The 10,289-nt window shown below is 62.2% G+C and overlaps 1 protein-coding gene across 1 annotated transcript in view; it reads left to right on the top strand.

Moving 5' to 3' along the window:
• Positions 1 to 10,289, top strand: part of VPS16 (VPS16 core subunit of CORVET and HOPS complexes) — a 23,637-nt gene that overhangs the window by 9,453 nt on the left and 3,895 nt on the right. Inside the window, exons 8-19 of the mRNA XM_026658401.2 lie at positions 52 to 158; positions 1,339 to 1,415; positions 3,990 to 4,121; positions 4,197 to 4,324; positions 5,161 to 5,196; positions 6,280 to 6,388; positions 6,480 to 6,614; positions 6,910 to 7,018; positions 7,549 to 7,646; positions 7,884 to 7,991; positions 9,217 to 9,294; positions 9,719 to 9,888. Of these exons, the coding sequence (XP_026514186.1) occupies positions 52 to 158; positions 1,339 to 1,415; positions 3,990 to 4,121; positions 4,197 to 4,324; positions 5,161 to 5,196; positions 6,280 to 6,388; positions 6,480 to 6,614; positions 6,910 to 7,018; positions 7,549 to 7,646; positions 7,884 to 7,991; positions 9,217 to 9,294; positions 9,719 to 9,888 (1,287 nt within the window). The remainder of the gene's footprint in view (positions 1 to 51; positions 159 to 1,338; positions 1,416 to 3,989; positions 4,122 to 4,196; positions 4,325 to 5,160; positions 5,197 to 6,279; positions 6,389 to 6,479; positions 6,615 to 6,909; positions 7,019 to 7,548; positions 7,647 to 7,883; positions 7,992 to 9,216; positions 9,295 to 9,718; positions 9,889 to 10,289) is intronic.

Below are 10,289 nucleotides of genomic sequence, written 5' to 3'. Positions count from 1 at the left end.
CCGGGCGGGGCGGGGCTCCTGGAGGCATGTTGCGGAGCTGTGGACCCTTAGCGGAGAGCGTAGGTTCATTCTGGACGAGGATTCCTACCTGGTGCCGGAGCTGGACGGGGTGAGGATCTTCTCTCGTACCACGCATGAGTTCCTGCACGAAATCCCCGGTGAGCCTGCGGGGGTGGGGAGTCGGTTGCTGTTGGACGCGGATTTCCGGATTTCCAAACCCGACTGAGATCCAGGGAGGGAGGGAGAGGGCGGCAGCCTGAGCCACGGGCTCTGTTGGATGCCGGATGGCATGTCCTCGTCGTCCTTGGCAGCCGGCAGCCAGGGCTGGCTCTGGCGGTGAGGGAGCTGATAACCTGGGGTAGAATGTCGAAAAACTCCCTTCCTCCCCCCGCACAGCACGTGCAGCAACCCCTGTTCCTGGCTACTCCGGTCCTGGGCTTCTGTGCAGCCCTGCCCATGCCCCTCAGTCCCAACCCCTCCCCCCTGCTATTCCAGGCCTGGTGCCCCTTCCCCGCCCAGCCCAGCCCATGCCCCTCAGTCCTAACCCCTCCCTGCTATTCCAGGCCTGGTGCCCCTTCCCTGCCCATGCCCCTCAGTTCTGACCCGCAGCACCCCGGCTCTTCTAAGCTGGACCCCTCCTCCCTCTGCTGCTGATGCCGCTGGCTCCTGAGCAGCAGAAGTTGCAGCCGAAGCCCTGCCTGGCTCAGCCATGGCCCCTGCCTGGCCCAGCAGCACCTTCTGCCTCTCCTGAGCAGCCGTGGCCAGGTGTGTCCTGGTGGCTTGGCCATGCGGAGCAATTTCTCCTGGAGGTTGGCCCGAGACCCCGACCGCTCCTGTCGCCTGTCAGACAGGTCACGCTGACCTGCAGTGCCCCCCAGGAGAGCCCTTGTTTCCTCCCTGGTGGTGTGAAGCCAAGGCCAGAAGCCAGGCCCCCTCCTCCCTTCCCTGTGCTGGGGGATTAGGGGAGCTCTGTGTCTCCGCAGAGCGCCCCACGGGGCTCTCCCTTCCCAACGGTCGCTGGCCTGCGGAACACAGCAGGGCGAGGGAATTGCTGCAGCGAGCTGGGAGAGAAGCAGCTCTAGTGGAGAAGAGCCTGGGCTGGAAGTCAGCACACCAGGGTCTGGGTCCCAGCTCTGCCCTGGACTTGCGGGGTGGCCTTGGGCAAGTCACTTCCCTGGTCTGTGCCTCAGTTTCCCTATCTGTGACATGTGGCTGTTGGTATCTGCGTGTGTGTGGCAAGGTCTGTGGAAGATGCATGTGGGGGTGGGCTCACCCAATGGCAGGTGGCTCGGCCCCCGGTCTGGGGCAGCGTCTGAGGATGTTTCGTCCTTGTTTCAGAGGCCAGCGAGGAGATCTTTAAAATCGCTTCCATGGCGCCTGGGGCTCTCCTGCTGGAAGCACAGAGAGAGTATGAGGTAAGGGACACGTCTGCGATGGCATCCTGCCATCTCCCAGCCCCGTCCCCGCCTTCCCCTTGGAAATCAGCAGGGGCAAAGGGGCAGCCAGTGATCCAACGGAGGGGCCAGGGAGGGTCACAGCAGCCAATGGGTCCCACGGAAACCGCATCCATCGCTATGCCAGCCCCTCCGTAGCCCAGTAGCTTGCAGGGACCAATGGCCAAGCCAGAGGGGAGTCTGGCTCCAGACAAGGTGGTCCCTTCTCCTAGGGATCTCTCAGGTACAGATAAATCTATAGATCATTAGCGGTTTGGTCTTAGCCAGTAACAAAATAGCAAGACAGAAGCAGTCAAGCTTGATGGCCTTTATTAATAAAGTTGCCTTTGTTACTTGAGAACAGCGCATGCTAAGAGTGGAAATACAACACCCAGTCCTTGTGCCGACGGCTGGCTGATCCCGGTAACTCAGCAATGCGTTCTGTTCCCGATAGCCAGTGCTGCCTTTCGTACACACGTGGCAGTGGAACATGTTCCCCTTTGTCTGTTACGTGTGGCAAATTCCCAAGCATGTTGCAGTGTCCGGACGTCCCATGCTAACGGGGTCAGTGCATTGGGGGTTGTGATAAACAGGACATTATACTGAGCAACTAAACTTTCCGCTCTCCCGAGCGGTTACACCCCTTCTTGCAAACGATGCGGAAAGCTCGCTAGGGGGTTTGGCCTTTTCTTAGCCATTAAGCCAAGGGGCCTACAGCTGACCTCTGTGACGGGGCTGCGCAGAGACAGAGCAGCACGTCTCGTGCTCCTTGCTCCACCCTCGCGCCTGTCCGCTCCTGCCCTGCTCCGAGGTGCTGGGGCCGGGCTCGCTCTGCAGTCCCTGCGGCCCCGTCCGTGGAGACACCGAGGCGGTTCCCGTTCAGGGTGGGGGTGGGTGTTCTCGATGGAAGGCCTCTGAGTGTGGAATTCAGAGCCCGGGGGAGCCAGCTTTGTGCCCTCAGGGTGGGATTTTGGAGCAGGCTGTTGGCACAAATCTCGCTCTCTGCCCCCCAGCAATGCCCGGTGACGTGCCTGAGCCGCCACTTAACCAGTGCGGGGCAGAGGGGCCCAGCCCTTGCTCTGGAGTAGGTGGCGCCGAGATGCCTGGTGACGGCAGCGTGAGGGAGGCTGGGGAGCACATTGGAACAGCCTCTATTCGGTTCAACGTGGCTCTGGGGGTGCTGAAAACCCAGCCCCCGTCCCCCTTTTCTTTTTAAACTAAGGCTCCTTGAGCTGCACGGGCAGGTGGATTCCCAGCCTGACCCCACCGTGCCGGGTGTGTGGGAAGCACCGGGGCTCCCAGGTCCCCATGCCCAGCTCTTCCCAACCAGGCAGCGTCCCCAGCGGGGAATCCCTGTGTCTGCCCCCTCGGCCCTGAGAGATCCCAGAGAAAAGGGGCTGCCTTTGCCCTGCACCCAGTGCCTGACCCCTAGAGCATGGCCTGGCTTTGCTGCATGTTGCTGGGGCCGGGAGGGAACAGGAGGCCCCTGCGTTCCCACCTGTTGTGGTAAGAATCACCCACGCAGTGATTTTAGTTCACAGACTCAGAGCCTGAGGCCTTTATTGCAATACGTACCAAATGCGTTTGGGGTGCAGTTCGAAAACTGACACCCCGAGGGCCGCTCGCAGGCGGGTTTTTATTTCATTAAACTGCAAGCAAAGTACAAATAATACGTCATGAGTTAAGAAACTGGGGTCGTGAGTTAAGAAACTGGGGTTGGGGTCAGTCCCCCCCCTCCCGGTACCTTCCTCATTATTTTCCGAGAAGTGGGTGTTTATTTGGGTAGAGGGGCGCTTGGCGGTTTTCCCCAGGAGAGGTACTTGGCACCAGTTTGGGTACGTTTCTCGGCAAGGCACATGTTGTTATTTTCCGGGGGTTTTCTGTTAAGGGTTAAGGGGGGGTTACCATGGGACGCCAAAAGAAGATCTATGATTGGCTAATTTTGCAGATAGCTGCAACAGCAAAAATGATTAGCTCTTTGCAAAAGCAATTTCTTAATGCAAGTGGATATTCTATTTTTCGAGCGGTTTCATAAACTTGTGGTTATTATGTTGCTAAAGCAGTTTCTTGTTGTAGCCTTTAGCATTGTTCTGTGTTTTTCTCCGTCCGTCCGTCCGTCCCCGGCCATTACCCTTGACCGAGTTTGGCAGAGAACCGTGTTGTTCGGTCTTGCTCAGGCTTACGCCTGCCCTACTCTGTGTAAAGGCCGTCAGCATAACAGATCTCTGTTGGAGGGTTTATTTCGGGGCCTTCAGATTCAAAGCTCTGGCTATTAAAAAGAAGGCCCCCCTGCTCTATTTCCCCACACGCCTTAGCGACAGGGCGCTTTGAGCCCCGGGCGGGGCGTGTCCCCCCATCAGTGGTCGCTCTGGCTCTAACGCCCTGCTCTGCTAAGAGCCTGGAGGCAGAGGCCGTGCCAGGGACAGGAGCCGCGCTGTCTGCCCGTGCTGGTCGTGGCTCCTCTCCCCGCCGGGCGAAGGTTGCTGTAGCAGAGACGGGCCCTTCAGCTCAGGACGTCCCTGGCCTGACCCGAAGGGTTCTCTCGTCCCCTCCCAGAAACAGAGCCAGAAGGCGGACGAGTACCTGCGGGAGATCAAGGACCAGAATCTGCTCGCGGAGGCGGTGCGGCAGTGCATCGAGGCGGCTGGCTACGAGCATGAGCCGGAAACCCAGAAGTCTCTGCTCCGGGTAAGTGGGGGAGGATCTGGGGTGGGGGGTGTCTCAGCGCCCGTTCCCTGAGCGCCAGCACATCTCTGTCCGCAGGCCGCCTCGTTCGGAAAGTGCTTCCTCGACAAGTTCCCCCCAGAGAGCTTTGTGCGGACGTGCCGGGACCTGCGTGTGCTGAATGCCATCTGGGACTATCAGATCGGCATCCCCCTGACCTTCGCCCAGTATCCTCTGCCGGCCGAGGGGTGGTGTTGCAGGTGGATCAGGCTGGATCCGCTGCGGGAGGGAGTGGTGTGTGTAGCGAGTGCAGGGACAAGGGCCCAAAGGCCCCACCCCAGTGTAACTCCACTGAAATCAGCAGTTACACCACAGATGAGTTTGGCCCTGGGAATCAGGACTCCTGGGTTTCATGTGAGCCCGGGCAAGTCACCTGTTCCCTGTGTGAAATGGGGTGAGGAGCCTCTGTTAGATAAGGAACCGTGGGGGCGTGGCTGGCTGGTTCTTGCTCATGGGCTCAGGGTCTAACTGATCCAGATGCGGGTCGGGGAGCTCAGGTTGGCAGAGACACTGGGGGGGGGGGGGGTCGCCTTGCTCTGTAGCAGGGGCACGGGTCGCTTGCCAGGAGCGTCTGGGCATGTCTCACCTACTCGGCTTCGGGCATTGGTGTCCCCCGGTCCCTCCTGTTCCCTGTCCAGTCTCCTGCGGGTGGTGAGATCTTGGTCTAGTCCCAGCTGTCTGTGGGGGGGGCTGGTGGCCTGTGCTGTGCAGGAGGTCAGACTAGGGCTCTGGGGGCCCCTTCTGGCCTTGCACTGTGAGAAGAACGTACAAGCCGAGGGGGGAGGTGCCGTGACTGCTCAGGCCGTGGGATTGGATAGCTCAGTGGTTTGAGCATTGGCCTGCTAAACCCAGGGTTGAGCAGGGGGTTGGACTAGATGACCTCCTGAGGTCCCTTCCAACCCTGATTTTCTATGATTGTTCCTCGTGGTGGGAGCTGGAACTCGCCAGCACAGCTCAGCCCACGCCGTTCCTTCACCCGGCTGCTCCTTAACAGGTACTGTAGATACAAACAGCTCACCATTGAAGTCCTGCTGGACAGGTAACTGCCCCCTCCTGGCTGCGCGTGGGACCATTGCATCCCCTCTGGCCAGGGCCACAGTCACTTGTGTTACTGCATCAGAAGCCCCTGCTCTGACATTCGGCTCGGACTGGCCCTCCCCGGTTACTCAGCCCCCTCCCTGTGCCCATCTGTCCTCGTAGAAGTGTGGGGAGCGTTGCTGTCTGCGGCAGCCAGGGGTCTCTCGACAAACCTCCACGACACGCACCAGCCTCTGCCAGTGTGGGGCCTGGCAGGCAGCCCCCGCCTAGGGCTGGAACTAGCCTTCAGTCGCCCTGGCTCGTTCCAGCCCTGTCCCTGCTGTAGCTGGGAACAAGGGGCCCAGGCGTCACGGCATCCTGCTACGCTCACTTGCCCACTGGGAAGGAACCGGCCTTGTTCCCCAGAGGCCATCGAACAGTCACTGGGTGGAGACGACTGAGCGCCTGGCCGGCCTGGCTCTGGGCCGAGCACATGCAGGTGGAAGCCCCTCTCTCTCACTCCCTGCTGGGCACCACGGGCTGAATGGACAGGAGATGTCCCTGGCTGGTCCCTGCAGGGCCGGCTGTGCGACCCCACCTGCTCTCCAGTGGATGTGCGGGGGTGGGGCCCTGCGCATCACTAACAGCTGCTTAAAAATAAATACAATTAAAACCCGCAGGCTGCCCCAGATTACTGTTGGCATTCGACCCCCGTTCCCTGGGCTCCCTCGCTGCGTTTACCCCTGTCCCGTTCGCTCCCCTGGGCTGCTTCCCTTCTCCCCGGCAGCGATCGCTCGCTTACCCGCCTCACCAGGCCAGCTGCCGGGGACCTTTCACCCCGAGCATTATGGCTGGGCCCTCTTACAGGGGCATGGCCCTAAATATTTCTCCCTGTCCCCTGCGGGGAAATGGGAACTAGTGTCACTCCCATCATGGCCGTTTACGTGCTGCCCTGGCCAATGTCTAGGGCAGTGCCTAGCAGAGGCGGGTGGGGTGTGGCGGGGAAGGGCTGCTCTGGGGAGCTGGCTGGGTTCCCGGCTGTGCTTGCAGAGCTGCTGGCGTTCTCGTCCGGGGGCGTTTGACGTTCCCTTTGCCCGTGTCTCAGGTTAGTTCTGCGGAGGCTGTACCCCCTCGCCATCAAAATCTGCGAGTACCTGCGCCTGTCGGAGTTCCAGGGCGTCAGCAGGATTCTGGCTCACTGGGCCTGCTACAAGGTAGGCCGGGAAGCCAGAGCGGGGACAGTTCTTGGAGCGCTCCCTTTGGGTGCCAAGAGCTGGGCCCAGACCTCCCCTCCCGCCCTTCCAGGTGCAGCAGAAGGACAAGTCTGATGAGGAGGTTGCACACGCCATCAATCAGAAGCTGGGCGACACCCCTGGCATTTCGTACTCGGAGATAGCTGCCCGGGCATACGACTGTGGCCGGACGGAGCTGGCCATTAAGGTGTGTGTGTGTGTGTGTGTGGGGCGGGGGCTGGCAGGGCTCCCAAACACATGGCATTTGGCAGGGTGGCTGGTGATACCACCTGGCCCAGTGTGCCCCTGTTTAACTCTGCTTGTGGTGCTATTGCAGCATGCGGGTACCTCTCCCGGTAGCGCCCGCTTGCCCAGGGAACGGCCCTGCTGAAGAAATGGAGCCCGCCGGCCCAGCACCCCTACCCAGCACGTGGGGCCTGGGGTCTGGCTTGGCGCTGACCCCAGAGGCCGGTGCACTGAAGGGGCTTCTCTCTTGGGGGCAGGTGCTGGAGTACGAACCCAGGTCCGGGGAGCAGGTCCCGCTGCTGCTGAAGATGAAAAAGAGCCAACTGGCCCTGAACAAAGCCATTGAGAGCGGAGACACAGACCTAGGTACAGCTGTGCGAGGAAGGGCTCCCAGGGGCTCCGGTGGCCAGGTTACGCTGGAGCCTTTCCACTCCAGGCCCTGGCTCCCAACAGGCCCAGGTCTCGGGTGTCTGAGCCATTCGGGGCTGGCTCCAGCGGTCTCTGGGGAATGAGATTGGGTCTCGGGCCCATGTGCACCCCAAACCAGCAGGATCGGAGCCCCCTGTGGCCAAGAACCGAATGGGCCAGAGCCCCCCCCCCGACCTGCCCTCCTGCCCCGAGGAACCCCTCTGGCATGCACTGGCAGGGGGCGGCTCCCCCCAGACTAGCTCAGGGCCAGGCTGAGCTCTGAGCTGCAAGTGATGGTGCCTCCCAGCTTCTCCCCTCCCCCTCCCCACCTCTCTGAGCTCAGCAAGCCCTCTGCACCCCACATTCTGGGCCCCACTGAGAGCTGGCTGGCTGGACCTCCCATGATTGCTGTATGTTGCTCAGCTGCCCTGGGGGCGGGGAGGTCTCTCTGCACCCGTAGCCCCTCTAACGCGCTGTCTCTGCCCCAGTTTACACCGTCGTGTTGCACCTGAAGAACGAACTGAATCGTGGCACTTTCTTCATGACGCTGCAGAAGCAACCGGTGGCTCTGAGTCTCTACCGCCAGGTGAGAGGCCGGTCGCCCCCTCTGTGCCCGTAAGCGGGGGGGAGGGAGGGGCTCATGGGTGTGGTAAGCTGCCAGGGCACTGACTGGGCTGGGCCCCCCGCTGGTGGTGTGAGAGGTGACCGGTGCCGTGCTGGGCCGGGGGGCTGAGCGAGCGGGGCTTCCTGTGACCGTGTCTCTGTAACAAGCCCGTTGACTCTCGTGGGGGTGTCGGCTGTAACCTTGTGTATCATGTCCCAGTTCTGCAAGCACCAGGAGCTGGAGACGCTCAAGGACCTGTACAACCAGGACGACGATCACCAGGAGCTGGGGAACTTCCACGTCCACTCCAGCTACTCCAGTGAGAAGGTGGGTCTCCTCGGAGCTGGCGGGGCCTTGCGGGGTGGAGGAGGGGGCTGCCAGACCCTCTGCTGGCGTTTGCTGGAGGATCCAGCCTCTGAGGAGGGGCGGACGAACTGGTGCAGAGGGATAAAGATGTGCTGAGATGGGAGACGCCTCTGTGCTGCTGGCCTCCCTGCGGGGCGGGGGGAACTCGGGGCGCTGAGGGGGCGCTGGCCTCCCTGCAGTACGGGGGGGACTCGGGGCGCTGGCCTCCCTGCGGTAGGGGTCCGGGGGGAGAAAGCTGCTCACGTGAGGAAACAGAAGGATCATGGGAAGATTGGAAAGTGCTTTCTCCTTAATCCCCCAGCCTTGGGGGGCCGGGCCGGGAGTTGGGTGGCTCCTGATGTGCGATGTGGAGTTGTCCTTCCCCCGAGGCTGGACAGGCTCAGCCTGGGCTGGCCCCAGCCCTTCGGGGCAGGCATAGCTGGGCAAGGGTGTGCCCTGCCTGGCACAGAGCCCGAGTGTCGGCCTGTGGGTTCCCTGCGCAGGGAGCGGGTCCCTCCTCTCCCGTTCCCTGGGAAGGCCCTAGTGTGCTGGGGAGGAGTGCCCGGGAGCAGCCTGGCCCCTCTCCCCATGGCGCAGGCTGGGCAACGACGGGGGAACTTGGGGAGGGAACTGGGCTGGGTGGGCGAATCCCTCGGGGCTGGGGTTCCGTCGGGCTGCTCCGTGCCTCTGCGGCGATCTCTGCCTGATGCTTTGAGCACGGTGAAGTCTCCATGATGCATGTGGGGTGGGTGTAACTGCCCGCCCACCCCCCCAGGTCTGTTCAGCCTCCTAGCTGGTGGTGTTTGCCAGGAGGCTGGGGCCACTAGAGGCGAGTTTCCCTTGACTGTGCGTCTGGGCTCCCAGGAGTTCCCGAACTTGTCTGGCTCCGCTGGGGGGCTGGAAGGGGAATTCGCTGCCCAGGGATACTGGACAATAAGAAGCAGCGGGAGGAGCCCAAGTCCCGGAGCCCAGGCTACAGCTCCCACCCATCGCTAGGTGGAACCGTGCCTGGATAGCCAGCTGCCCGGCCCGTTCCTGTCTCGTGGGCGAGTACTGCAGAATTGGGACCTTCTCTCGTCTGTTTGTCACAAGTCCTGACCCACAGGCACCTCCGCCCAGAAGCGCTGGCTGGCTCACATGGCCGCCCCACCTAGTGTGTGGGGCGGGGAGACTGTGACTAGCCCGGCGGTTGCTGTGTCCCTTCCAGCGGATCGAGGGGCGTGTAGCAGCGCTGCAGAACGCAGTGGACGAGTACTACAAGGCCAAGAACGAGTTTGCTGCCAAGGTGAGCGTGGCTGGGGGCGTGGGGGCATCTGGGTGAGCCGGCAGGGGCCAGCCGGTGCTGCCTCTGGCCAGGCCTGGCTGCAGAGGGCCTTCCTGCCGTAGTTAGGGGCTTGGGGCCTGGCTGGGAGCAGTGCTCGGCACTGCCAGGCGGGGACCCGGGCAGCAGGGGCTGAGGAAGCAGTGTGCTCTGCTCCTGATGGCCCATGGGGCCGAGGGGGCCCTGGAATAGGGCAGCGGGAGGAACTCCCCTTGGTGCTGAGCTGCTTAAAGCACAGCCCGAGCCTTCCCTTGGGAGCCCTTCATGTCTCTGGGGATGCCCTGGGGGGGGAACGCCAGGGGCGGGGTAGCCTTGCTCGTGGAGATGGACGCCCCAGGGGAGAGGTCTAGCCCTTCTGAGGAGCCCAGCCCTGGTGTCTGCTTCACAGGCCACAGAGGATCAGATCAAACTGCTGCGGATGCAGCGCCGCTTGCAGGATGAGCTGGACAAACCCTACGTAGATTATTCCCTGCACGACACCGTCTACGGCCTCATCCTGGACGGCAACCACAAGCGGGCGGAGCAGCTGTACCGCGACTTCCGAATCCCCGACAAGAGGTGGGCGTGGGGCGGGCGGGTGCTGCCCCAGATGAGCCGTTCCAAGTACACGCGGCTCATATCCGGAGGCCCCTGGTCAGAGGCTGGGGCAGGAACCAGGGCTAGGGCAGGGGGCTGGGTTGTCAGCCCTGGAGACTGATGGCCTGTGATTATCACCATCCGTGCGGTGCGGACAGCAGCCGTGGGCGAGCGTGTACCTGTGATGAGCTTCCACTGCTGCTCTCGCCCGGCTTGGGGAGCAGCACTTCTCCGTCCTCTGGCCCCTGCAGCCCTTGGTGCCCTGGCCAGCCCCGGGGAGTAAATACCAGTGTGTGTGGGGGGGGGAATGGGCTTTTTGTTGGGCAATTGGACCTATTATTATTAATCTGTATTGCCACAGTGCCCAGGGGCACTGCACAAAC

Source organism: Terrapene carolina, unplaced genomic scaffold (assembly GCF_002925995.2).
Source record: "Terrapene carolina triunguis isolate 2854851 unplaced genomic scaffold, T_m_triunguis-2.0 Scaffold438, whole genome shotgun sequence".
NCBI lineage: Eukaryota > Metazoa > Chordata > Testudines > Emydidae > Terrapene > Terrapene triunguis.
Note: the sequence above shows the minus strand (reverse complement) of the source record. Positions and strands in the feature narration are given on the sequence as shown.